The 13,030-nt window shown below is 46.5% G+C and overlaps 1 protein-coding gene across 2 annotated transcripts; it reads right to left on the minus strand.

Annotated features, from left to right (window-relative positions):
- Window positions 1–630: 630 nt before the first annotated feature.
- Window positions 631–10,718, minus strand: riok3 (RIO kinase 3 (yeast)). 2 transcript variants are annotated; one of them, XM_080489188.1, is made up of 13 exons: window positions 10,389–10,718; window positions 7,908–8,023; window positions 7,614–7,759; window positions 7,429–7,536; window positions 6,294–6,403; window positions 6,076–6,219; window positions 4,645–4,772; window positions 3,881–4,063; window positions 3,647–3,806; window positions 2,890–2,970; window positions 2,710–2,799; window positions 1,902–2,021; window positions 631–1,284 (listed from the first exon to the last, which is right to left on the minus strand). In XM_080489188.1, exons 1-13 carry the CDS (start codon window positions 10,422–10,424, stop codon window positions 1,171–1,173), a joined length of 1,536 nt encoding a protein of 511 aa, XP_080345314.1. In that variant the 5' UTR covers window positions 10,425–10,718; the 3' UTR covers window positions 631–1,170. The 2 variants fall into 2 exon arrangements, with proteins under 2 accessions (XP_080345314.1, XP_080345315.1); XM_080489189.1 differs by having other exon boundaries at window positions 7,908–8,801; window positions 10,389–10,697.
- Between the last annotated feature and the right edge of the window lie 2,312 nt (window positions 10,719–13,030).

Below are 13,030 nucleotides of genomic sequence, written 5' to 3' on the forward strand. Positions count from 1 at the left end.
TGGAAGATGCTCTATAATCTGGATGTCAGAGGAAGATGCTCTATAATCTGGATGTCAGAAGAGGGAGATGCTCTATAATCTGGATATCAGAGGAAGATGCTCTTTATCCTGGATGTTCGATGAAGATGCTCTATAATCTGGATGTCAGAGGAGGAAGATGCTCTATAATCTGGATGTCAGAAGAGGAATATGCTCTATAATCTGGATGTCAGAGAAGGGAGATGCTTTTTATCCTGGATGTTAGATGAAGATGCTCGTTAATCTGGATGTCAGAGGAAGATGCTCTATAATCTGGATGTCAGAGGAGGAAGATGCTCTTTAATCTGGATGTTAGAGGAAGATGCTCTATAATCTGGATGTCAGAGGAGGAAGATGCTCTTTAATCTGGATGTCAGAGGAAGATGCTCTATAATCTGGATGTCAGAGGAGGAAGATGCTCTTTAATCTGGATGTTAGAGGAAGATGCTCTATAATCTGGATGTCAGAGGAGGAAGATGCTCTTTAATCTGGATGTCAGAGGAATATGCTCTATAATCTGGATGTCAGAGGAGGAAGATGCTCTTTAATCTGGATGTTAGAGGAAGATGCTCTATAATCTGGATGTCAGAGGAGGAAGATGCTCTTTAATCTGGATGTCAGAGGAAGATGCTCTTTAATCTGGATGTCAAGAGGAGGGAGATGATCTTTAATCTGGATGTTAGAGGAAGATGCTCTATAATCTGGATAATTAGAAGTTACATCAGTGCTCCATGTTTATCCACAATAGTTTTCTGATAATAAAACAGGAGAAGTTTCCATCTTCTATCTTTAAGTTTATTTCACATTTGTCGCCATGAAACCAACAAGATGTTCAGATTCTTCATCAGACACACAATAATCCCTGAACGACTTCCTGTGGAGGAACCGACACGCTCGGATGACCTTTGACCTCAGGTGTTTTCCCTGAAGCTCATCTCTTCCTTTGTTTACACTTTGAATTCTTTAAAACGAGCCGATGACATCAGAGAGAGTCACAGGTGGTGTCAGGAGGCCTGAACGCTCCTCCTCCTCCAGCAGGAGGCGCTCCTTCGGCCCGGTGGAGCATCAGAGGAGGCGTGGTCGAGTGTAGCGCTCCTCCTTCAAGGCCAATGGATTTCAAGACGCCGCGCAGGCCGAGCTCGCCGGGCGTCACTAGTCGTCTGCGTCAGGATCTAAAGGCGGGGCGTCGTCCTCCGACGTCGGGGGAAACGTCTTCTTCCCTCGTTTCTGGACGTGGTCTTCGTTCCTCTTCTCCAACGCCACGATCTGAGAGGACAGGGACGCCATGAGGCCCGCCGCTAATGCTAACGCTAACAAAACCATACCGCTGCTAACAAAGGAATTTATGTTTTCATTTCCACTAAAATTATTAACTGTTCATTTATTCTAAATTTAGTTGTGCTAAATTTGACCAGACTAAATATATTTAAACTACATTTGTCAACTTCCTTTACATTTATCTGCACTAAACTTAATTATGCTAAATTTATTCATGTTGAATTTATTTCCATGAAATTTAATCACATAAGAATCAAATTAAGATTATCTACACTAAATCTATTCATGGAAAGTTTACCTTCATTTACGCAAAATCTATTTACTCAAAATTTCTATTAAATTTATTTACATAAAAATGTTGACATTTTTTATGCTAAATTTATCAAAGTATAATTTATGTCCCTTTATGCTAAATTAATTTACATAAGCATTTTTCTATTAAATTTGTTCACGTAAAAATTAGGTTCAATTTGTTTAAATGTTTGTAATGAACGTGTTCACGCTATTCTACAAGGTCATTACACTAAACATATGTTCCTCACAATGTCAGAACCGTTCTGTGCGCTGGTTCTAACAGACGGTTTAGTTGGTTCTTTTCTTTTCACCTCGGCCATGAACTCCGCCTCGTCCTCGTCCTCGTCCCCCACCGGGACGTTCAGCTGAGACACGGCGTTGAAAAGCTCGTAGACGCTCATGGCCTCGCTCACGCCTCTCTTCTGGAAAAACTGCAGGGACACAAGACTCTGGGTGAGGACCCGTCAACGGGTCACGGGGGGAGGACCGGTCAGAGGGTCACGGGGTGAGGACCGGTCAGAGGGTCACAGGGTCACGGGGTGAGGACTCGTCAACGGGTCACGGAGGGAGGACCCGTCAACGGGTCACGGGGTGAGGACCGGTCAGAGGGTCACAGGGTCACGGGGTGAGGACTCGTCAACGGGTCACGGGGTGAGGACCAGTCAGAGGGTCACGGGGTGAGGACCAGTCAGAGGGTCACAGGGTGAGGACCGGTCAGAGGGTCACAGGGTCACGGGGTGAGGACCAGTCAGATGGTCACAGGGGGAGGACCCGTCAACGGGTCACAGGGTGAGGACCGGTCAGAGGGTCACGGGGTGAGGACCCATCAACGGGTCACAGGGTGAGGACCGGTCAGAGGGTCACGGGGTGAGGACCCGTCAACGGGTCACAGGGTGAGGACCGGTCAGAGGGTCACAGGGGGAGGACCCGTCAACGGGTCACAGGGTCACGGGGTGAGGACCCGTCAACGGGTCACAGGGTGAGGACCGGTCAGAGGGTCACAGGGTGAGGACCGGTCAGAGGGTCACAGGCTCACGGGGTGAGGACCCGACAATGGGTGAGGACACACGTTGTCATTTTAACTTCCCAAAAGCCCCAAAAGGAAGCTGGTGCCGTTACCGTGGCGACGTTCCTGCAGTCTCTGAAAAGGAACTCCAGACCGTGAGGATGAGTGGGCTCCACAGACTGACTGACATCAATGACCCAGACCTGCAGGGGGCAGCAGAGAGCTTAGAAGGTGCAACCAAACAGAGGAACTGAGCAGAAGAAAGACAGAGGAAGCAGAGGAAGAGGAGTTACCTTCCCCTGGTGCCACAGTAGGTTGTATTCACTGAGGTCAGCGTGGACCAGGTTACACTCCTGAAACATCTGCTGCATCAGCTGGAACACAGGAAGCGCTGCGCGTCAGGTCAAAGGTCAAACACTACTGACGTTCTTGCCAAGTTCTTCGAGAACATCAGCTCAAGTTCAGTTTAAAAGCTCAATGTTCACATTGGCAGGATCTCGCTTGTCGTTGTTATGGATGCTAAAGCGACAGCAACTACTTTAGCATTAGCTAACGTGGAGCTACAGTGCTAATGCTAACTCAGGCCGCTTTTAGCATTAGCTAACGTGGAGCTACAATGCTAATGCTAACTCAGGCCGCTTTTAGCATTAGCTAACTGGAGAAAGGAGGAGCCGCTGTTAATTTTCACGAAACTCTGTGCTAACTCAGTGTGGTACCACAGTGTACTAACAGAGTGTGGTACTGCAGTGTGTCCAGTACTAGACGAGTGTGGTACCACAGTGTTTCCAGTACTAGACGAGTGTGGTACCACAGTGTTTCCAGTACTAGACGAGTGTGGTACCACAGTGTTTCCAGTACTAACCGAGTGTGGTACCACAGTGTTTCCAGTACTAACCGAGTGTGGTACCACAGTGTTTCCAGTACTAACCGAGTGTGGTACCACAGTGTTTCCAGTACTAGACGAGTGTGGTACCACAGTGTTTCCGGTACTAGCCTCATGAGGCTTCTGGGTGTGAGTACGTACGTAGAGAACCTGGTGTGAGTACGTACGTAGAGAACCTGGTGGTAGGCCTTCTTCATGTCCTCGGAGCTCAGCATGACGTCTTTGAGTTTGGGAGCTGGAACGTGATCTTTACCGATGAAGGACATGACCAGGATGTGTTTCTTCAGCAGAACCACGTCTGGACAGGGGATCTCAGCGTTCTTCATTCTGAACACACACACAGTCGGTTCAGAGGCCTGGTGGGCGGGGCCGGCGGTCGAGGGGGCGGGGCCTCCCGTTACCTGGTCAGGTTGTGCATCTCCTTCTCGGCCCAGAGCCTGATGACCTTACGGGGGTTCAGCTTGCTGAAGCGCTCCTTGAAGCGGTAGTCGTCCTTGATGTAGCGGTCGCGGTTCTTAAACTCGTTCAGGGTCGTTTTGAAAACCTTCAGGACAACTTCGTCCGGGACGGGCTGATCCTCCAGACTGAAGGAGGGAGGGCAGGGTAGAAAGAGGGAGAGAAAGAGGGAAGGAAAGAGGGAGAGAAAGAGGGGGGGATAGAGGGAGAGAGAGAGAGAGGGGGGGGGATAGAGAGAGAGAGAGAGAGAGAGAGAGAGAGAGGGGGGGGGGGGATAGAGGGAGAGAGAGAGAGAGAGAGAGAGAGGGGGATAGAGGGAGAGAGAGAGAGAGAGAGGTCGAGGGGGGGTAGAGGGAAGGAAAGAGGGAGAGAGAGAGAGAGAATGAGAGAGGGAGGGAGAGAGGGGGATAGAGGGAGAGAGAGAGAGAGAGGGGGGGGGGTAGAGAGAGAGAGAGAGAGAGAGAGAGAGAGAGAGAGAGAGGGAGGGATAGAGGGAGAGAGAGAGAGAGGGGGATAGAGGGAGAGAGAGAGAGAGAGAGGTCGAGGGGGGGTAGAGGGAAGGAAAGAGGGAGAGAGAGAGAGAGAATGAGAGAGGGAGGGAGTTGATGTTTGTCCTTCCAGCTATATCATGTGGTTGAACATCATTTCTTGTCTGCATTTATGGAGATCAGTTCCTCCTCCTCCTCCTCCTCCTCCTCCTCCTCCTCACCTCCCTCCGTCAGCGTGGAACACCACCGACTCCTTCCCTGTGCTGATGCAGCCGTTGATGTTCTCCAGCACGCCAGCGTTCACCATCTTGTACATGAGGAGGCGGGTCCGAGGGTCCACCGCTTGTTCCTGGGGAGAGATGGAGGAGTCAGAGAGGAGGAGTCAGAGAGGAGGAGTCAGAGAGGAGGGGTCAGAGAGGAGGGGTCAGAGAGAAGAGGAGGAGTCAGAGAGAAGAGGAGTCAGAGAGAAGAGGAGGGGTCAGAGAGAAGAGGAGGAGTCAGGGCGGAGGAGTCAGGGAGAAGAGGAGGAGTCAGGGAGGAGGAGTCAGAGAGGAGGGGTCAGAGAGGAGTCAGAGAGGAGGGGTCAGGGAGGAGGAGTCAGAGAGGAGGAGTCAGAGAGGAGGAGTCAGGGAGGAGGAGTCAGAGAGAAGAGGAGGAGTCAGAGAAGAGGAGGAGTCAGGGAGGAGGAGTCAGAGAGAAGAGGAGTCAGAGAGAAGAGGAGGGGTCAGAGAGAAGAGGAGGAGTCACGGAGGAGGAGTCAGGGAGAAGAGGAGGAGTCAGAGAGAAGAGGCGGGGTCAGGGAGGAGGAGTCAGAGAGAAGAGGAGGAGTCAGAGAGAAGAGGAGGAGTCAGAGAGAAGAGGAGGAGTCAGAGAGAAGAGGAGGAGTCGGGGGTGTCTATCCCAGAGGTCTGAAACCTTTGTGAACAAAAGCGACATTTTTATGATTTTTCAACTAAATCAAATTTACCTGGAACCTTAAAACACGTGGAACCTTTAAAATGAGGCTTCTGAAGTTTTATATACTGTAGTTTTGAAACACGTACAAAAACGGCATCTTATGAATTTTCAAGTACAATTTAAGACGGGAAATATTTCATTCCATTTTGAACCAGTTTCATCCTTCTTCTCCAACATTTCTAACATTTAGAATAGAAAACCGTATTTATCCCAGAGTGAAGTTCCTTTGAGCTCCTCAGTGAACAAATAGAACGTTGAATATCAAATAAGACAGGGTAAGAATTAAATCAGTACTATTAAACATTAATATGAATAAGGATTAAGTGTGACTAACAGAAGCACAGAGAGGATTCAATGAACTAAAACATAGTAAACATTATTTACATGGAGGAGTGAAAGAGTCTCATGGCCACAGGAAGGAAAGATACTTTAACCATTTTATCTCTTTTCCAAGCTGTTGTTTTGGTCGTTCCGTCCATTTGCACACTTTGTTTCTCCTTTTTACAAAGTCGAGTCATTTTAGTTTCCTACTTTCTTGTGGGTTTAGCGAGTTTTCCCTCTTAAGATGTTTTTAGTTTTATTTAAAGCCTTTTTCATCCAAGAAATAAAAGTCATTTTGAAAACGACGAGCGTAAATAAAATGGAAACGAGACAAACTGCCTATGGAGCCTCCACTGCAGCTGCTCAGTACGTACGGCGGTGGAGTGCTCCTTCTTCTCGTGCAGCTTGGCGCTGCGCCGCTGCTCGCTGTGGCAGTGCTCCTTCAGAGAGTTGAAGACCTGGTTGGAGAGCTTCAGATCCATCCCCAGGCCGTCGCCCACCAGGACCTCGGGGGCAAACTGTGGAGGAACACGGCGGGCGTTAGTCGGTCTGCTGCTCCGTCGCCTCGCCACACGCTGACCTGCCGCCTTACGTTGTCCATCCGAGCCGTGTTCTTACGGCCACACATCACTTCGTCGTGTTTGGTGGTGATGTTCTTTCCTTTTCCAGTGAATCCTCTTCGGGGGGTCGTCTGGGGCTTTTCTGGAGGGAGGGGGACACACACACACACACACACACACACACACACACACACACACACACACACACACACACACACACACACACACACACACACACACACACACACACACACTTTTAAAAATATGAATAATATTGTAGTCCTACATTGATTCTCCAGCAGGTGGCGCCATCAGTGAGTGGACGACTGTAAACGTGAGATGTGAGAAATGTTTGACTTGTAGTTAAAGAAACCAGAACGTGACTCGTGGGGAAGAACTTCACGTTGCTTCAGAAGCACTAATTTGATGATTTTTCACCAAATTCACTGCAACAATTGTAGTAAAAATATGAGCGTGTCACTTTTTTAATCTGACTTGTAAAACAGGATTTGTCTTCCTGTAATTAAGATTGTGTGAACGTGTAAGTGTGGTGGTGTATTTGTGGAGAGAGAAAACTTCTACAGGTACACAACTCCAAATCCCAGGTTTACAAGTGATCAAACCTTTTCTTTACCAATAATACCTCCATAATAATACCTGGAGGCCACATCCACATGAGACAAAACAATCTTTTGTCTCCCCGGGGTTCTCAAAGAAATTCCGTCCACACGTCACTATGAACACGGCTCAACACCACACGCCAGGGCATGTAGTACATATGCCAGGCCTTTAGGGGGCACTCACTAAATACACCAAAAACGCAGAAGAAGACAGAGCAAATAGAAACTTAGAAGTCGACTCCTGCTCCTATATTTCATTATAACGGAGTACTGTAGGTCTATGGCCCTGCTCCTCCTGCTGGGGTCAGTGGCTTCTGCAGTTCTGCTCGAGGATGGAGTCCCTCATGGTTGTGGATATTAGATCAGTGAATCCCCATGTGGGGTGAGGCGGTTGATGACATCATCGTTTTACCACAGATGACTGTCGTAGAGTACATTTACAGTAATAGAAAAAGTAACACCTGCACACCCAAACAAACCGACCTGGGATCAGTCTGACCACAATCCACTGGCTGGGCGCTCCGGACCTACTGTGTGGACGCTCTACCTGCTCTGTAGGGGTCGTGTCGGGTGTCCTGCCAGTCCACCTCGTCCTCGGAGCTATCGCTGTCCTCGTATGGATGGACCTTCCGGTAGTTCTCGAAGGAGATGGACACTGGACAGAAGAGGTGAGGCTTCAGGAACACTCACTGAGTAGAACGTTCTCGTAAACCCGACTTCATCTCCGCTTACCTTTACTGTCTCCGTTGAACTTCTTCTCCTCGCGCCGCAGCTGATGGTCAAACTCGCGGTCAAACTGCATCTGCAGCATCTGGGCGAGCATCAGGTCGCTGGTGGTGTCAGTAGCTCCGTCTGAGAGCAGCTCATCGGCTGCAGGACTGAGAGGAACACACCAGATCAGACAGTCTTCACAATAAAGAAGCCCTTCACTGTGGACTGACGGAGATGAACCAGAACACGAGTGGTGGAGCGTCCCAGCTCCACCAGGGGGCAACAGTGTGCGTGTCTGTGTCTGTGTGTACTCACAGGGACAGAGCGGGGCCCGAGTGGTTCTCCTCGTCCAGCTGCCGGGCCAGTTCTTCACTCATCACGTCGGATAGCGAGCAGGTCGGAGGGGCTGGAGCTGCCCTGCCCCACGGGCTCTGAGGTCAGAGGTCAAACCAGCCATTAGAACTTCTTTTGTCTCCTTCCTCATAAAAAAGTGGATTTCGAACGTGAAACTTTGGCTCCTGACCTCGGTGTTTTACTAACCAAAGGAATCTTTGACGTTTACATGGGTCAGCTGTTTACTTCCATTTACTGTATTTTTATTTTTTCTCCCTATATTCCCTAATTTCTGTATAACTGTTATAACGATTTGAAGATCAAATAGAACTTCTCATTCAGTGATTCAAAGTGTTTGAATTCATCTAGATTCTGTTTTGATTATTATACAATACTTAACAACTGGAGAACCATCATGGAAAAAAGCTTATACAGCACCTTATAAAACAATAAACAAGAATAATCTTCATTATGACACATATTGTACTTTGACCTCATAGATCTCGTCTGTAAATATTACTTTGCTTAAAGTAATTAAAAAAAAAACCTTTTATTATTTAATGTCTCTGTATTAGTAAAGTTTCTGTCAAAGTACTGGATTTTATATAAAAACACAGTTCATGTGAAGGTTTGTGGTTGTTAAGCTGATGAGTGAGGAAGCAGCAGGAGGTTCCACTGCGTTCCGCTGGTTCCACCGCGTTCCGCTGGTTCCACCGCGTTCCGCTGGTTCCACCGCGTTCCGCTGGTTCCACCGCGTTCCACCGTGTTCCGCTGGTTCCACCGCGTTCCGCTGGTTCCACTGTGTTCCGCTGGTTCCACTGCGTTCCACCGCGTTCCGCTGGTCGGACTCAGGAACAGGACGGAGCGCAGGAACTTCTTCAGACATGTTGGAGCTCAGTCACACCAACAAACAAACTCAGGAGAGTTTGAATGTTTGACTACATTTAGATTTTTAACTTCACTTTCTTTCTATCTCATTTTGCAGAAAAGCATTTTTAACATTTTAAATACACATTTTTATTCACACGCAACGATTTAAGTGTTGAGCAACACGATACCACTTCCAGGGCGGAGGTGAGCACATAGAACAACAATAACAGATTCAGGTTTTCTCCTGGAAAACTTCCCCGTGTTCAATAAACATCCTGGATTGTAAAAAAGAGGCTTGAGGCTCAGTTAAAAAAGAATCATTCTGAGTTTTAATGTGAAAAGTGAAAGAATTTCACTGCTTTTCTTCACATCGAGTCCAGAACGACTAAACTCAAACGTTTTCAAGTGAGAACGGGAAACTTTGGGGACGTTTTGTGGAACATCAGCGCTCGGACTCACTGTGAACGGTGCAACTTTTTGAAAACACACCGTGGAAACGGAGGTAACTAACTTTCTGTAAATACTTTGTCTCTGTGGAAACAGGAAAACACCACTTCTCTGAAACGCAGCTAGTGCATGCGCACCACGGCCGTAGTAACTAGTTCTTCTGCACATGCTCAGTAGAGACCATCAGAACAAAGGTTCCTCCAGAGTGTCATGACTCCCAGTCCATGTTCTCCTGGGACTAACAATCTAACTTGGGACTTTTATTTTGACAGTCTCCATAATAACAATCCACCTTAGTCGAATGTCCGTGTGCTCCTGTTGTTAATGTTTATAGCATATCGTTTTGAGTGTGTGGTTTCATTATAAAAACAACCAACAGCGCCAACTCATGGCCTGGCATGATAACTACATTGTATTTATTGCTTCTGCCGTTTCCATGTGAATCATTTTCAAAACTTTATCAGATAAAGAAATTTTTTTTGAAACAAAAACACAAAAAACATTTTTTCACTTGAAACGTTGTTTAAACGTCAAATTTGGATTATTTTAGTAAATCAAGTATCTTAAAAAAGACCCCCTATTGATTCAATACCATGGGGGGAGGGGGGGGGTTCAACTGAAGAAGTCATCACAGATGTAGCACATCAATGACGTCACCTTATTCACTTTATTAAGACTTGTAACCTTAATAATTCATAACAACTTTAATAACTTGTAATAGAGGGTCATCAAACTGGCGCTTCTATTCTGATCATGATTACTATTTATTTACATCCTGAGTTCGGTACTTTTACATGTAACGAAGTATCTCAGACCGAGTTGGAGTATTTCATTCTTTCACGTCTGGTTCATGAGCTGCTTACACAGAAATAATCCCTTTAATCGCCGTGTCCTCCTCTAATCTGACTGTTAATGTTTGAAACTGTTCTCAAATGACTCAGCACTTTATTTTCATCCGTAACCCGGATGAAGCCTGGCTCAGTAGTTTCTCCTCACTGCAGCCTTTTAAGGGCAACTGCGACCAGGAGACGCCATTTTGGATCCGAACTCGCATTATCAGCTGTCGAAGCCCGCGGGTCCAATGAGTGAAACCAGGAGTAAAACACGACGGAATGAAGAGACAGTGTCACAGAAAGCTCGACCTACCTTCGGAGTTTGTGCTGCCACGCCTGCTTGGTCCATGATTGTGTGTTTTTATTCTTTTTGTCCTGCGGAGGGTGAATAGTGGCTGCTAACAGGCGAGCTAACGTCACCCAGCGTCGTTTCAAAGGTCCCGAAAAACACGCAAAAAGACGAACGTCACGTAAATGACACGAAGCCGAACAAATACTCATAAACTTCAGTGAAGGGATGAAAATAGTTTCCGAGGCGGTGACGGAGGGTTTTGCAGACTAAACTGGAGGTTTGACGGAGGTAGAAACACTCACGGGGGAGTTTTCAGGCACTGTGAGGCCGGAAGTTACGCACAATGAAGTCAGTAATGCCGGAACTGCGTCAGTATCTTTCATAACAAAAGTAATAAAATAATACTAGTAAAAATAAAATAATAAAAGTGGACGAGGTGCTGAAGGCCCTGGTTATTGAGGGTTGGGATTGGTACCTTTCACATTTGAACTGGTACGGTACTGATACCCATTACCCAGGAATCAGTACCGGTACTCAACGGTACCAATTTTCGGTACTTTTTGGGATTTCGTGCGTCCCCACTGACAAACTTCTGGATGGTACACAAACAACCGTGACCAACGGTTATGACTTTTCATTATCCCTCTATTGACGTACCTAGCACATCGGTACGTTTCCATAAGGAGGAGCAGCAACAGCCGTCTGCTGATTGGTCAACAACCCTCCAGTTGTTGTTCACATACATCGCTTTGCGCTCACTGCTTGTTTTGTTAACTTCAGTTTACTGAAATGTCAGCAATACACTGCCCCCTGGTGTTCAGATGAGGTGCAGACCCTCCTCTCCAGAACAAGAGAGGAGCTGGACGCTGCGGTTTGGAATGAGAACGTTTTCCCCACAGAGAACCGAGGCTCACCGCTGGACGCCTGAGCCTCAACCTCCACGTTGGTCCTACGACTAATGTTGCGTCGTGACCAGTGGCGGCCGGTGATACATTTCTGAGGTGGGGTCTTCATTATTATTGGATTTCAGCTCATGTTAACTTCATATAAATATAGTCCATTTATAAACCACATTACAACAATCTGGCCTTTTCTAGATCGCGCCGCCGCCAGTGATGGAACATGTTCTGTTCTTTTAAACAGCTGGTGAACAGAGAGCACTTATTAAAACTATTTCATTAACATACTTAACAAGAACAAGCTGAAGCTTCATTACTCCCTTTTAGAAAATGAATGTTTTGTTGCTGGTTTACTTGAAATGACAGTTAGTCTGAGTTTAGGGAAAACAAAAGGAATATCAGGTTTATTTTCAAACAACACATCGATTCCTCTTCCAAAGCATTTTAGAATCCACAAAAAAGATGTGTAACATAAACTGCTTTTCCTGAGCTCTTACATTCTCAGTCATTAATAAATATGAGCGTATCTAAAGATTTATAAATATTAACAAACCTGTTTGTGTGCATTTAAAATAACTATAGTGGAGAAGGTTGAACCTGACCTGCAGCTTTTCAGCTCAATTCCTCTAAACTTCTAAATTAGAAGATGTAACCGAGTTAATGACCAGAGACTCGCTGCTTGTTGTCTTCATCTCAACATCTGGTAGAAACAAGCCAGAACAAACCAGAAGTGAGTTACAGCCAATCGGTGGCCCAGTCTGGACATGACATGAGCTGATTGGTTTAATTTGATGTCCGTCACTCTGGTGTTAATCAGTTATTGGTTAGATTGCTACTAAACCCCGCCTCCATGGAGCGGCTTTCTGCAGTGCCCCAGGCCACACACACACACACACACACACACACACACACACACACACACACACACACACACACACACACACACACACACACACCCACACACACACACACACACACACACACACACACACACACACACTTTTAAAAATATGAATAATATTGTAGTCCTACATTGATTCTCCAGCAGGTGGCGCCATCAGTGAGTGGACGACTGTAAACGTGAGATGTGAGAAATGTTTGACTTGTAGTTAAAGAAACCAGAACGTGACTCGTGGGGAAGAACTTCACGTTGCTTCAGAAGCACTAATTTGATGATTTTTCACCAAATTCACTGCAACAATTGTAGTAAAAATATGAGCGTGTCACTTTTTTAATCTGACTTGTAAAACAGGATTTGTCTTCCTGTAATTAAGATTGTGTGAACGTGTAAGTGTGGTGGTGTATTTGTGGAGAGAGAAAACTTCTACAGGTACACAACTCCAAATCCCAGGTTTACAAGTGATCAAACCTTTTCTTTACCAATAATACCTCCATAATAATACCTGGAGGCCACATCCACATGAGACAAAACAATCTTTTGTCTCCCCGGGGTTCTCAAAGAAATTGAAAAGATGCTTCAGGACAGAGTGTCCCTCCTAAAGACAGTCAGTCCTCAGTATCAGGACGAGAAGAGACAGAGCAGCCTGCAGCCTGGTTCTGTCCTGGAAGTTCGTCCAGTACGAAGGACAGAGACACGGATCCCGGGCTGCTTATGAAATATATTATTATTAATCAAGGAGATCCTGTGTAACATCACGTCCATCAGCAGTAAGCAACACGATAGAGTCAGAAATAAGGGATTCAATCTAAGAGACAATGTTGAGGGACGGACAGACGTCTCTCCGTGGAAAAGAAAATCTCCAC

This window comes from Lipophrys pholis (assembly GCF_963383615.2).
Source record: "Lipophrys pholis genome assembly, chromosome: 20".
Classification (NCBI taxonomy): Eukaryota; Metazoa; Chordata; class Actinopteri; order Blenniiformes; family Blenniidae; genus Lipophrys; species Lipophrys pholis.

Excerpts from the sequence above, each read along its gene's own strand:
- riok3 (XM_080489188.1), bottom strand. The coding sequence starts at position 10,424 with ATGGACCAAGCAGGCGTGGCAGCACAAACTCCGAAG. Across the intron at positions 6,220-6,293 it reads ACACGGCTCGGATGGACAAC|TTTGCCCCCGAGGTCCTGGT; the intron begins GTAAGGCGGCAG and ends GTTCCTCCACAG. Across the intron at positions 2,022-2,709 it reads ACTGCAGGAACGTCGCCACG|TTTTTCCAGAAGAGAGGCGT; the intron begins GTAACGGCACCA and ends GTGTCCCTGCAG.